Source organism: Melanotaenia boesemani, chromosome 3 (assembly GCF_017639745.1).
Source record: "Melanotaenia boesemani isolate fMelBoe1 chromosome 3, fMelBoe1.pri, whole genome shotgun sequence".
Lineage (NCBI taxonomy): Eukaryota > Metazoa > Chordata > Actinopteri > Atheriniformes > Melanotaeniidae > Melanotaenia > Melanotaenia boesemani.
Window position 1 is genome coordinate 28028931 of NC_055684.1, and position 15190 is coordinate 28044120.

The window sequence follows — 15190 nt, forward strand, 5'->3', positions numbered from 1 at the left end:
TTGTTCTATAAGAGGTCCCAGAAAAATCAGTAGCAGATATATAAATGAATACGATGGCAGATTATGAAAGTTCTCTTGTTTTATACACCTATTTAGATTCCACTCTGAAACTTCATGGATTCAGAGCTATTTAGCTCTGCTCTCTGCTCAGTGCATTCCTTATTGAGTTTATGCCTTGCTTTGATGAGCAAGACTATAAATCACACACTTACCCCTTTCAGTTGCTGAGCTCCAGTGATGTGCTGAAAGACTCTGTCAATCTCCTGCTCGATGCGCCTGGCCCAGTGCATTATTCTGTGGATAAACATCACAGGTTAACTGTCACATAGCACAAAAGCAATAAAAAGATATGAGTGCGGTAGTGTGTGTGTCATTTTCATATAAATGAACAATGAATGATGCATGAACTAAAACAGAAAATCAGAAAAAAAGCTTAATCCAAAATAATAATAATAATAATTAAACAGAAAAACAACTTCAAAGAGACAATTAAGCAGGTTATTTTAAAAATAAATTAATCTAAAAATGCTTCCAGACAGCAACTAATAATGAAGCACTAATGATTAAAAAGACTTGAACAAAACGTAACACAATAACAGTGGACAGAAGGAATAGAAATGAAGAACAGACAGCAGTTTATTTTTCATAAGCCTTTCTAATACGTTTTGTTAACTCATCACCACAATTCTTAAAATTATATTTAAAATGCCAAGAAAAAAAACATCATTTTCAACAGTATTATTGTAAGTGTGTAAATTCTTCTGTGGCTGCCAAAATGGCCTGATGAAATTGGTTTTCCGCCACTTCCCCCTAAAACAGAGTAACCAATGATTAGCACAACATCCACTGTGTCATACAATTTAATAACCAGAATAGAAGGGGGAGGTTTGAATGTGGCTTTAAAGCTGCGTAATTCAGCTTCTGAGCACTGCAGTATGGTTAATATGGTGTTTTCACAATCTAGCCAATTTTCCCAACTTTGAAATAAGTCATGGTTACACTTGTTTAAGGAGTTCTTTGCTTGCTCTTTAGTTAGCTTAAAATAAAAAATAACTATAACTTTGCCTCAAGTTGTTGCAGTCTAGAGAAAAACCAAGACTCCTGCACAAGGCTTTTTCACACACATTGTGAAATTTGCATTTCTCGTTTAAAATCAGAAACACGGGTAAGTTTTTATGGTTTTTTTTCTTCTTGTTTTGTATTTAAGTCTATAGCTCAGTGTGGTAATTTGGGTCTTTTAGGGCTTATCAACACACAAAAAGAAAGTCGGTTAACTTAAAGTTAAAGACATGAGAAACAAGACAAATCTCTCTGCATTTTGATAAAAATACGATGCTTATAGATTGTAAACTCCAGGCAATGCGGTAAATTAAAGATTTTTTTCCCCCACTCATACTTCAGTTTTAGTCTAGCTCTGGATGCTCTGTCCATTTACTTCAACCGGAATTTTCAAATTGTCAATAATTTTAGAAACAGCACTACAAAGGTCTAGAAAAGTCATACAAGATGCAAATGACCCTTCATTTTGGCCTTTAAACTGCAGGTTTTCATTCAACAACACATATTGCACTTTGTAGCAATCCCACCAATGATTTTTTTTAATAAATGTGTGTTAAATAATGAAGAATTTAGACCAATTCATTTTTTTTATTAAAATCTATTGGGTTTCTTTTCCCAACTTCAAATAAGAAGTTGTATGCGTGCTTGCTTATTTATTTATATTTATAAAATCCATTAGTTTGTGTTGTTGTGACGATATTGTCTATGTTGTGTTAAAACTGCCCAATATAACAGCCACATAGTAATTTCAAAATGATGTATTGGTTTCCAAATACCCTATTCTATGGGACTGTTTAATGTGTACTCATCTCAAAATTATGATGAAAGTCTGCCTGATTTACATCCTTTCCACAGGCTTACTATTTGTATTCTTAAAGGGTTGTCCTTTAAAAAACAATTAACCTTTTATTTTTTAAAATTCCAAACCTTTAATATATTTGCAACTCCTACACCTACTTGGAGTCATAATCATATAAATATATGGTAATTTCTCTTTGTTATAATAATTTCCCTTTAGTATAATTTTCCTTTTTATTAATCTTTTTAATACTTTCATTTCAATTTTTAATTCCACTCACCTTCATTTCATATGAGCTTGAACGTTTGTCAGAGAAAAAAAACATGAGGTCATAAAAACTGTCTTTCTTTCTTTTTGAATGTGACTCAAAACAAAAGAGAAGGATGCGAGGTATCTAAAAAGAATAAAAATCTAACTTCTAAATCCAGGATTAAATCTAGAGTCAGATCAATGAAATCCCCAATCTCTAAAATTTCCACTGATGTCTTTGTGGAGGATTTTTTGGGATAAATAAGCTTTTTCTCAAAAGTTTTTTTAAATTAAATAAGCTGTATCAAACTACTATCACTGAATTTGAAGCTTACTGAGAATTGTTATTTCTCATTTTGGGATTTAAATAATAAATCCTGATGCCAAATCATAGCCCAAACTTTAGATCAGGGGTGTCAAACATGTGGCCCCGGGGGCCAAAACGGGCTTGCCAGCGGGTCCAATCTGGCCCGAACAAATTTGGTAAATGTGAAAATGGCAAAGAAGTTATTAACTGCAATTTTTAAATAAAAGTAACTTTAAGTCCTAATTTATCTATTGGGTGTTGTATTTCTGAAGTTTAAATATAATACATTTATAAGGCAGTGGGATTGTTTTATATATTTTCTAATAATTTCACTTCAGTTGTGATCAAGTGAGTCAGAATTACACAGATGTGTAATTGTTCTACATCTTGATTAGTTACTCTATCATAATCATGTTAAACTATTAAATTATAGATTTAATTTGTTGTTATAATGTACTTTGTAAGGTTGCTGTGCTTTCATATTCATCAACATCATCTTTCAGGTTTGACTGTGGGGTTCTGTGAGATGATGAATATGGATATGGTTACAGCATTAGTAAATTTACCCCTGATGAGTGGCCACTGAGCAGCGAGTAAATGAGCTTCTACCTGTCTTAGTTCAACCTGGAAATACAACATAACACCCAGAAAATCACCCTAGATCCTCTCAAAGAGGGAATTTACTATCCATCAGATGGATCCCAGCAGCGTTACAAGACAACATCACAGATTAAAGCCTTGTCAGGCTTGTTCCTACTGTCAGGCAAGCTACAGATTTTCACTCTGCTGCCCAAAGCCATAAAGAAAGAAAGCTTTTTTTTATGTTACTAAGCATTCCTTCTATTTTTTGTTTCTAGCTGAGCTGAACCAGATAGTTCAGACCCAGTGACGAAAAGCCAGTTCTTACAGTGTTATCCTTTTCACGCTCTTTATTTTTAACGATTCTGGGTTTCTAGAAAGAGCCAAACTAGAAGACCAGTGTAAAAAAAAAAAAAACTATGCTAGCTATTTTATATCACTTAATATCACTATCACTGTAAAGAACCATTTAAAGATAAGATTAAATATCTGACAGTGTCTCTGCAGAGTACTGTTTAAAAAAGTGAAATCATTTTCAGCTTCAGGCAGTTTGAGCAGCTGCAGAAAAATAAACGAGGAGTGCTCTGGAAAGATAAGCAGCATACAAGGCTTGCATCCCTTCATCCTGAAAACACAAAATGAATCAGTGATTAGATAAAATGTTTATTAAAATTACTTGTGAGAATTTTTATTAGCAAAAGAATTTTCTAAATATAAAATTCAGTATTACATGTGAAGTGAAAGAGGTGAGAACATAACAGAGCTAAATCTTTCTGAAATAAATCCCACACTGAAATCTAATAAACCCTCGAGATTTCTAGTAGATGACTTGGGTCTTTTGCTGTATTTTAAAGGAACCTACAGACGATACAGTATCAGTAATTCATGCATGTTCAGTGCATGTCACATTGTACAGTATGGAAGATATTGGCTTCCATCTTTGTAAGGCAGTGCAACACTGAAGTAATACTAAAAAACATTAGATGCCTTGAATGCTTCATTAACTCATCCTCCATCTGCACCCCAAATGTCTCAAATTTGCAGAAAAATACTTTGAATGTTGGTGTCTTCTAATTAAAGTAAATGAAACAGACTAAATTCTTATTACCAGGCTGAACTGACTCAAATCTGATGTTTTCACTGATGGGATTTCTATCAGTTTTTCAGGCTGTGTGGACACAGAAATGCAATCATTAATTGTAATTGTCAAATCAGATTTGTGTCACCGTTTGTGGTGCTTGATTAAACTTATGTCCCATATGTGGCTATGTGACATAAATGAGGAGACTCATATCTTTTTGTTTACATCACTCATGCATGTGATGTCATCCTTAACGTGCAGCATTTGTACAAGAACGCTATCAATAGCTGCCTTAACATTGCAAGCTTCTCTTGTCTTTCTCAGGCTTTTCCCATGTAGCTAGATGTTTGCTGTCCTCTAGACAAATGGTTCCCAACCTGAGGTCCGGGACCCCCTCAAGGGGGTTCCCCAAAGAGCACAGGGGATCCCTGAGGCATTGAACATTAGAGCCATTGTGATTAATGTCCACAAATTGTCCCTTTTTTAGGGAAAAAAGTAAGGCTTTATGTTGTTAATTTAACTTTGGCTCTATCAAAGGACAGGACTCAACCAATATACAGTATATATGGTGAAAATCTCACTTTAGAATGCCTAAAACCAAGCATGGTTTCAGCACAGGGTGGAGCAGGGGGTCCATGCCATTTTAATATATGCATGAAGGGGGTCCCCAAGGAAAAAGTTGGTTCAGTTGATTGTACAAATAATTCATTTAAAAAAGGACATCAAGTGCACACGTGCACTGTTTCAGCAGGCAGTAAAGTTTAGTGAAACTTAAGATTTATAGTTATGATTGTGAACTGATTAGCTCAAATCTGATCTGTATTAAATCAGAACTGAAAGATATGGCTGCTAATGTGAATGTTTCCTCAGAGTCCTGGATACCTGTGTATCTCACCTTTACTAAAACCAATGTGTCTTGTCTGGTCTTCAAAAAACAGCAACAAAGGGTTGTGACATTGTCACATAGAGAATTTTGATAGAACAGGGCTTAATTTAAAAAAGATAAATGTACATGTAAAAAAAAATTAATGTTTAAATTACAACACTGTCAGTCACAAATAAGCTAATTACTTGTATATTGATATATTTCAAAACAAGCAGTCTAATGTTGAATCTCCATGTTTGTTCATTTTCAGTACTGTTTTACATGTACTCCTTTAAAAATCTATTCAGGCAATTCAAGAGTTAAGTGTTGTCAGTGAATACATTTTTATTTTCCTTAATGTTTCCAATTTTAATCTTCATTCTTTCATTCGAATTAATGTTAAGGAAAATGGGCCTCATTCGCCAACTATTCTTGCACACAAATTTGTTTTTACAAACTTTTAACAAAGATTTTGCTTCAGGAAAATCTTTTTATCTTGGATTTGTTCTTATGTAAGAACTAATTCTACAAACAGTTTGTTAATATACTGATTTTTTTAGAGGTTATTCCCTGACCGCCTTAATAATACCACTGACCAACCTTCAGACTGACCTGGAGGTGTCATACACACAGATTTTATACACTCAGATACACACACTCACTCCATCAGCACACCCCATCTTAACTGGCTGTGTTTGGACACAGCAGATGGTAATTTGCTTTACAAACTATAAAAGGTATAGTATGTAAAGAGAAATTATAATGTATTCTACGGTGTTCCACTACACCATCCTCATGGTGCAGTGGCTAAAGATCCTAATGCACACATGGGACCAGACTGCAGGCTTGCTGTCCAAGTAAGTGCCTGTTTGTACATAAAGCTGCTTTTATATAATTTCAATATCACTCTGTGATCATTAGCCAAATGTATCACTTTAAAATGAGGACAAACAGCTTTATTGCACATCTTTATTATTATTATTTATTTTCATTCATTCTGTTGGCATTATGTTAATTTTTCCCAACCTCTGTCTCTGCACATGGCTGTCCATATTAACCTTTTATGGGTATTTTGGGGCTTTTACCTATGCAAAGTAGGACCAGCTGGTCTGTCCATGCAACTTAGGGAGAAATTGGTAATCACCAATCTAAGAGGAAAGATATTTTTGTGGTCTACAAACACAATCTTGAATCTGATGGAAGGTTTGCATGAAAAACTTCTTAACAGAACAAGTTTTTGTGAAAAACTACTTTAAGAACAAATTTAATAAGATTCATAATAAGATAATGGTGAACGAGGCCCAAAGTTTACAATGTACCCAAAAGATAAGGATAAAGTGGTTGGACCAGAGAAGTGGGGCCAAATGCAATGAGTCATCCAATCTATAAAAAAGATTGTTTGAGGTTGTTTGTTCATGCTGCTAAATATGGATGGACTTATCACATTCACCTATTCACACCCCGATAGGCACATCAGGTTAAGTGTTTTGCCCAAGGACACTTCAGCATGTAGTCAGTGGAAGCCTGGAAACGATCCGCCTACCTTCTGGTTGAAAGATGACTGCTCTTCCTCCTGAGCTACAGCCACAATTAATACTGCTGCAAGCAGTTAGATGCATTGCAGATCTCAGTACTGACCATATAAGATGTTTACTTTTGCAAGAATGTGACTTATGGGTGTTTCCACATCAGATTAAACAACTCACAAATGTTTTATTTGATAATCGTCTTCAGGGGGAAAGCAGCGTGTCTGACTGGCCCCATTATACACAACTCTATCAACAGTGAAAATGGAAACTTGAGTTCAAGACACTTTTGGGTCAGGTTTAGGCTATCAGACAAGATCGCTTTACTAAAACAGTTGTGCACCCTCCTGGTTGGGTTTATGCAAGAAAACATTTCCCTTTTACGACAATAATGGAAAACATTTTGCTGGTTGTCTTCATGGCACATCAACACAAACCCATTTGTCACACCCTAGTTACGTTTAGGCCAAAATACAACCTATACTGCGCCATCATCACCATAAACAATGGATGCCATTTTGACACATCATGAAATTGTTAAAAAGACCACTAGAAGTCACAAATTTGGGACAGTTATTGCTCAGAAGAGATCTACCAATTGCAAGGTTGGTGGTTTAAATTGCTGCCTCCCCGTCCACTTATCAAAGTGTCCATTAGGGAAGACCCTGAAAGAATATGTGTTACACTGAACAATTGTATGGACTAGGGAGAACAGGAAGAATATGCCTGTTGGAATGGATGCATTAAACACTTTTACATGAGCAGACAATTTTTTTCAAATGTTATTATAAGCTATACTTTCCTGCATGAAAAAACAAGCTGTGAGACTGTTTGTGAAAGAAAGATCCCTAGTCCCTAGTAAGCTAAGTCCATCTGATATCATGTACCTCCTTATCATTTAAATCTAGTTATTTATTGCTTCAATGACCAAAATGCAATGACTGAATGCTAAACCTCAAGGCTTTAATCATTGTTGTAACTCAAATGTGATGTTATGTTAGTTATATCCACTTATGTATATGCTATGTTTTCGTTTTGATTTAGGTAACAAATATTATGGATTATCGTATCCTGACAACCTAATTATAGGGCTGACAAATGATTTAAAAGCTTTTTTCATATAAACCGATATCCCTTCAGCATAATCAAGAGTTGAAATCAGCATTCTTCTCACATCACATATTAATTGTAGTTGTCTTCAAGGGCTTCCAAGTGTCGAAATCATGTTTTTCTCCATAGTATGTCTGCAGCCAGCAAAACTACAGAGCAGCCTTTAACTGCAGCGGAAGTAAGTTTTCTTTCTTTTTTTCTTCCACCACACTCCTTATCCTCTCCTCTGAGCCCTGTGGAACATGAGAAAGGTCTGTATCACCGAGCTGCAGTGGAGAGTCTGAACAGCAAAACACACTTGTGCATCTCCTCTGTTACCTGCTGTATTCATACACCCGCATTAGGAAAGACAAAGAGGAACTACACGATGTGACCCACATTCACTTACAGCAGAGGGAGCAGGAGTTTGGGAGGGAGGAGAGGCAGAAATGTGGGTGGAAGAAGAAGCATTAACAGATTTTCTGCCAATGTCTTCTTTTTACAATTTACAAATACATGATGGTAAGCAATTTTTTATAGCTAGAAGTCAACACAAATTGAAAGTTTCATTTTTTATTGTGCTTCATTAACAAGCAGAAATTCAGATTTTGATAAGTCAGACCATAGAACAGGTTCTAATTTAGCCTAAGACCATAAATTGTCACAATCATATTTGATCCCATACAGAGGACCTAAAACAGAAACACCAAATTCTATTCTTATAAGCAAAAACACCCACTGCAGTAGACCCTGCACAAAAACCCTTACATTGCACTTTAAGGGAAAACAAACATAAAAACATGTACTAGTGCATAGACTAACTGGAAACTTGTATCAAAATGCTTGTAATTTTTATTAGCATATTAAAGTGCAAGGTAGAAATTATAGTAAAAGGTTTTTTATGCATCGTTTGACACCATAAATCAGATTATACTGTCAGCAGCCAGAAAATCCCATTCTTCCCATGTTTTTAGGAGTATAATGTTATACAAATGAGGCTATGAATAATCTATGAACAGACCACTGTGAAAACCTTCAGAATATAGATGGGAATAAAACTGAAAAGTTTATGTATGAAAATGACACTGAAGTGGAGAGCTGGCTCAAAGTATGACAAGAATAAGTCATAAAAGCACTGCACATTTGTTTTCCTGGAAACCCCTATTCTAAGACAAACAGAAGCCACCATAAAACATCCAAGCTGATTACACAGATGCAACCTGTACTAACACACACACACACGTTAGAACTGGGTCTTTAGCAGCGTAAAAAAATAATTAAACCAATTAATCAAAAATTTGTTAATGAATGGTAATATTGTCATATTAATTAACCAATTTAATTTCACAAATATGAGAAAGAGGTCCCCAAACGGAAACAAAATAACTATCCACTACAGAGGACAGTATGATTTGTTATTTATAGGCTTATTTTTAGGCTTAAATGATAATCTGCTCCCCTCTTGGAGTATTTATAACAGATAATGTTTCTAGTTTAAGCTTATATGGCTGTCTATTATCCCTTCCTGTGTATCTTGCATGCTCTCTGTTGAACTGTTAGCTTCTCTTGCTTCTGGCACAGCTGGTTGCATCTTCCACGCTGTTAACAGTAGCCTATAACACACTAGAATTGGCATGGCTGCTAGCTCTTGCTCCATTTCCTGCTTTCACTTTTTCTGTGTGTCAGATTTTTAGCTCCTTCTCTACCTTTTTAAGTGACAACATATAACATATAACAAATGTCGTCTTTTAGAAGCTATGGAGGAGAGTCTCTGTGAATTGGATGCTTGGCTCCACACCATTGAAAACAACCCAGTAGCTAGCCAGGCCCCATAGCTGGTGTGACTTCATGAGTTTCTTCACTAATAAAATTGTTTTTATCAGAGAGAAATGTTATAAACTAATCTAAAATGAATTGGATTGATTGGGACTGTATCTTTAAAATTGCCTTGAGATGAATTTGTCTTGAACTAGAGCTATATAAAGAAAGCTGAACTGAACTGAGTTATTATAGTGGACATTGTGGATTAATACATGAACTCAGGGGCGAAGAAGGTAGAACATTTATGCTTTTAATTAGTTTGGAAAAGTTTGAACTTGTTAATGTAAATGAAGCAACAAGCCAGACTCACAGTAGGTTTCCTGAACCCATGAAGACATTTACACAACAGTCATGTCTGTTTATAATGCAGCATAGCCTGATGCCAGCATTTGATATTTGGTCATCCCAAACTTACAGAAAACTCTGGAGATTCACTTTAGAGGCATTACCATATTATGGTTTCCAAAAAAACTATCAGTAAGGTAACACCATGAAATCCTTTATGTCTTTTATTATTTGTTTTTGTTTTTTTTTAGTTCTATGCATTTTATGCATTGTTTTTGTACTACTGTCAGTCAAATTAATCACTGCTTGAAAGAGTCTGCCAACTCTATGCATTATGTTTGTGCTGACACTTTACAGCATGCACATGCTTCTTGAAAAAGGTTGTATGTGTACTTTAATAAAGTACTTGGACTTGTAATGTACTAATTGTACTTCCATCATTGATGTGTTTGGTAATCGTTATTTGTACATCATTCTCATAAGATATTAATCGATTGAGCTATAGGAACATCTATCTATCTATCTATCTATCTATCTATCTACTGTATCTATAAGCAGAGACAGACAGTAAAAACAGAAGGGGTGGGAGTGAAGAGGGTGAAGTGAGAAGAGGAATAAATCCTCACCACTGCAGTATTAATTCTTAACTGGAATGAGTTGCTGTTCTTCAGTGTAGTGACTCTGCTTCATTTAGCTTACATGAAGCGACCCAGGGCACACGGCTATGTAGCTGTTTCAGAGCATTCAGCAGAAAAATCAGCAGAGAAGGGAAGGAGGAGGAGAAAGAGAACAAGAAAAAAAGCTACCATACCCCCATTTTAAATAACCCAATTCATCATAAAACACACCTACATACAGCCAGCCGCCCACACCTTACTGATTTGCAGATCCCTGTTTTTTAAATAGATAAATACACCTCATATGTCCAGTTGTGACTGGCCAAAAAACCCTTCACTGTGTGCCCTGAAGATGAGTTGACCATCTGGCTTGTTCCTCCCTCCAGAGCAGCCTGATTGCTGAGCCTGGAGGAGGGCCCAGATAACTGTAGTCCAAAGTGAAGCGCCAGCTGTACTCAACACAACGGGTTAAAGGTTAGGAATAAAGACCTGAGACTGTTTTTTTTTAAAAAAAAAATTAAAAAAAAAAAAAGGAAATGCTCATTTCAGTGTAGCTAACCACAGGAACAGAGTGAAGCCACACCTTTCTTCTTCTGTACCACACTGAGCATTAAATAGCTTACTTGTATAGCAATAACAGTATGATTTACTCCAAAGGCTGTAGGAAAGGAGAGTGACAAAACTGTTTTAGCACTCCTGCATGGAAAAAAAAATCAAGTGCTGAAGCACAACACCAACAGGGGATACTGACCAGGAGTGTTTTTAATGCTGCATGTAGAAAATCTTATATTCTTCAAACCATCTCAGCCTACAACTTGACAGGCATTTATTTACACATGGAAATTTCTCACATGCATGCAGCTGCAATAAAGCCACAATTAACAGATTAAACTAAAAATACGACTAATGAGAGTTATTTTAAATTACATTAATCTGATATGTTGCAATATGCCAAAAGATATGTTGCTGTAAGAGTGTAAGGCACATAATTAAGGCTATAAGTCGTCATATGATGAGGTGGGGGCTACATTATTGATCAGATTTCAACTGATCTAAACATAACTTGATAAAATTGGACATTTATGAGGTTTTCTACTTTACAGAAAGACTGGGATCTGACTCCTCTTATTTCTCTGCAAATGGTGCGTAAATCTCTAATGCACGCTCAGAGTGTGGACTACACCTTCCAGAGCACCGATCTCCAAATGCACTGCGTTTACACTGATGGGATCGCCAACACTGACACATTATGTAACAGCAGAAAATTAAAAAAAGGTGACAGAAGTATCTCTTGGTTGCAAAACTGAGTAGTCAATCCCAAAGTTGTCTCCCATCGGAGTGCGGCTCCGTTTTTAGTTACTTACGTGTATTGTTGTGGGAATGTGAGACCCTCTGCTCCAGGCCACGATGCGCTGAAAATCAAGATAATCTGGAGAGATACCAAGCAGACTATGCTGCGAGACCTTTCGCCTATCGCCATTTTCCATTAAAAATTCTCGTCTCTGGCTTTCGGTGCGTGAATGAAGCGCCCTCGACTGTCTCCAGGGGATACAGCGAGCAAGTGTTAACGTCCGGCTCAGTTTCCCGACGACTTCATATCGGTTTCTGTTGTCAAGTGGACGCGGAGGAGGCAGGCATCGGCTGTGGAGGCATCGCGAACGGTGGGAGATGCACTAATGCAGCTGCCAAGACACTGCAGAGTCTCCCCTCCTGCTCCCACACATACACACACCACAAACACACAAGCCGGCGCGTCCTCGACAGCTCCCTCTCATCAGTAGCGTGGATCCAGGCGCGTTCACGCTCACCAGGCAACAGAGGCGCAGAAGAAGCATCTAGTTTGGCTTTATTTATCTCTGCAGAGCCACGTGGGATTTGACATAGCCATATATTTAGCTTTTCTGACCGCAAGCTTGTCTGTGTGGGTTTCTTCAAACAAGAAGATGCAACCCTTTAAGATCAGCTACTCAAATATCTGGTTCATGACATGTGGGGCACATCTGTCCATCAAATGCAGGCCATGCCTCATGTAAGGGCCTGGCTACTCACTTTTGGTTCACAACTGGACCCCACAACACTTGTAATAACTCATGTCAAGGCTGGTTTGTGATAAATGGACCAAATTTTGGCTATAACCTACCTAATTTCAGACCTGGCTCCTGACTTTTGGGCCATATCTGTCTTTTACAACAGTTGTTGCTGTCAATGTCTAGGTTGAGTCATGGCATTTGGGCCACATTTGGTCTATACTAAACTGGTCATACCTGATGTCTGGCCCTCTTTAATGTCATAGCACACACCAAGGCCTGTTAATGACATATGGGCCTACCTGATTTATACAAAACTCTTCATAACTGATGTCACTCCAGTTTGCTGAATTTTTGGGCTATGGCTGACTCTTAAAATGTTGAATGATAAGGCCAGCTGAATACATTTGGGCCACAGTTGGCTCATACAACAGTGGTCCTAACTAATATCATGGCTGGTTGCTGAACTAATGGTCACATTTGGCCCAAATAATGCTTGCCTTTGCATGTAACTTAGCCATGCATGCCAAAAGGTGTTATCTAAAGGTAACATCTGAAAACAGCATAGATCTGTCATTGTCTATTGAGAAAAGGTCTCTGAAGGGGTTGCATTTTTTTTAATGCTGCCCATTTTCTTTAATCTTTAGTGTCATGACAGAATTTAATGAATCCTAGATGGAAGCCTTTTTCCACACTTCCAGGACACTTCCAGACTGAGAAAAAAAGTGTGGTTTATTTTACACATTTTTCATTTTTAGGCTCATTTCTTACAACACATCTATTGAAGCACATTAATATACACAATGCATCAAAAAGAGAAAAAAGTTTAACTCTTGTGGGATTCGTTTCATGACTGTGTTACAGGAATGTGGTTAATTCTTGTGTATTGTGCAGCCCTTGGGTGCTCCTCCTCCAGTTAAGTGGTGTCCTCTTCCAGCCAATCAATGCCTGGGAGTGGTCTACAAAAGGAATGAGGATCGGCATGACTAGGCCTTTTGACCACTTTTGCCACTACACCATGTTTCTGTAGTGTAGGCCTACGTTGTTGGCTGTGTCTGTTTGTTAGGGGTTTTTGTAGGTCACAACATTTAGTTACTCTTCATTTAATAGGGGAATAAGTGGAAATTCATCATTTCTAGATTAAAGGAGTAAAAAATCACTATGTGAAGAACTAGAGGTGCAATTGCATCTAGAATATAACATGACTACACGCACAGTTTCTCTGTGTTGATCTCCAGCCCCGTATTAACCTGCCGGTCCGGCCGCACATTCATGTACTTTCATGTGAATAAACCGCCTCCTCTCTTTTCTCACAGTCCTTTGGCCTTCCTCCATGTAAAAGGCTTCAGCCAGTGGCAATTGCAGCATGTATTTTGGAAGTAACGAGATGACAACCAGAAACAGACATTACCTGTAAAAAAAAAAAAAAAAAAAAAAACCCAAAACAAAACAAAAAAACAAACAAAAACAAAAAAAACTAAAACAAAAAAACAACAGTCGTTGGTGAAGAAGTTGTCAGATAGAGAAAGCAACATAACCCGGATTAACATTGGTCTTGTATTTCCCAAGTGGAGAGACCTGCGAGCACTAAAGAGGCTACAGTTTGACTCGGAGCTAGCTCTTCTTCTCCTGGACAAGTAACAGCATAAACATTATAAGTTAATTTGACACCAAAATGGTGATATTATTTTGCTCAGTGTGTTTGCACTTCCGTTTGCGGACAAGGCGAGTGGGGAAGAGATAGAGGGAGGTGTGGCTCATGACACTCTTTCTTTTGGTCTACATGCAGCGCACAACAGCACACCTTGGGGTAAAACAGTTTCACTCTTTGCCCCTTTAAGAAGTTGTATTTATTTTTATTATCTTTAGTTTTTCCTTGTCGGGGAGAACCACCATTTTGTCTCCTTTTGGGTAATTTTCTCCTGTTTATGTTGGAGTTAGGATAGTTCAGTTTGTATTCTTTTGTTTTGGTGGCTGAGTAAGTTGTCCTTTTTATTTCATAGTTAAATGTTTATTGTTTGCTATGTTGGCCTTGGCTCTCCGTGTGCTTTGCTAATCTCTAACATTAAATCAAAGGTAAATTTATGACTGTCTCCTCACTGGCATCTTCTGAGTGTTGCTGTTCCCTTTCCCCCTACGCCTGCATTCAGGATATAACACTGTGTAACAATTAACTGTCACTCTGTTGTTACCCTTTCTCTCTCTGCTTATTTATAGGAAGGCTCCTGGCGTGTGGAAGTCAAGCTCCAGCTGTTAAAGTCTTGCTACATACAGTATTTGTTGTTCATCTCTCGTTTATACTTACGTGAATAAGACAGGCATTTCCATGTCCATCCATCCAGCTACAATCTCAGTTATACACAACTGAGCACAGAAATAAGTCTGGCAACGGTAAATCACAAAATGATGTAACACGAATGTGTAAGCCAGGCATTTTAAGCATTCATGTTTTAGATATGTAAGGAAAGGGGATTTAGAAATGTTATGGATTAAAGAGCACTGGAAAGAAAATATGTGAAAAATAATCTGGGAAACTGTGAGATTTAAATGTATTTTGTTACTTGCCTGAAAAGGATTGAAAAGGATTTTTTAAATATTTCTTTCTATGTTAGATTTGTTGTTTGAAAAAACAAAATAAATAAATAAGCCATGAGACATACAATCATATACTGACCACAGCATAGTGTTTCCAGAACAATCTGACAGACTACAATTAATCCCCATTCAGGGGGGGAATCTTGTGGCCATCACAGAAGGCTTTGGCTGTAATTACTACCAGAGGACACTTGCTGTTTCACTGCAGAGGAAAACAACTGAGCGATTCAGCTGTGAGATTTGACTCTGTATGTTCCTTCTTCACTGCAGCATTTGTGAGTGTTAGAAGCA

General features: G+C 37.1%; 2 protein-coding genes across 3 annotated transcripts in view; both read right to left on the reverse strand.

Annotated features, from left to right (window-relative positions):
- LOC121636758 (voltage-dependent calcium channel subunit alpha-2/delta-2-like) overlaps positions 1-12031 on the reverse strand; it is a 40691-nt gene extending 28660 nt beyond the window's left edge. For both annotated transcript variants that reach the window (XM_041980543.1, XM_041980542.1), the window contains exons 1-2: positions 11642-12031; positions 213-294 (exon numbers count right to left, since the gene is read on the reverse strand). In XM_041980543.1, coding sequence (XP_041836477.1) covers positions 213-294; positions 11642-11757 — 198 coding nt within the window. In that variant the 5' untranslated portion in view covers positions 11758-12031. The remainder of the gene's footprint in view (positions 1-212; positions 295-11641) is intronic.
- Positions 6701-15190, reverse strand: part of LOC121636760 (aminoacylase-1A-like) — a 28385-nt gene continuing 19895 nt past the window's right edge. The window contains exon 16 of the transcript XR_006009767.1: positions 6701-6712. The gene's annotated coding sequence lies outside the window, so the exon portion shown is untranslated. The remainder of the gene's footprint in view (positions 6713-15190) is intronic.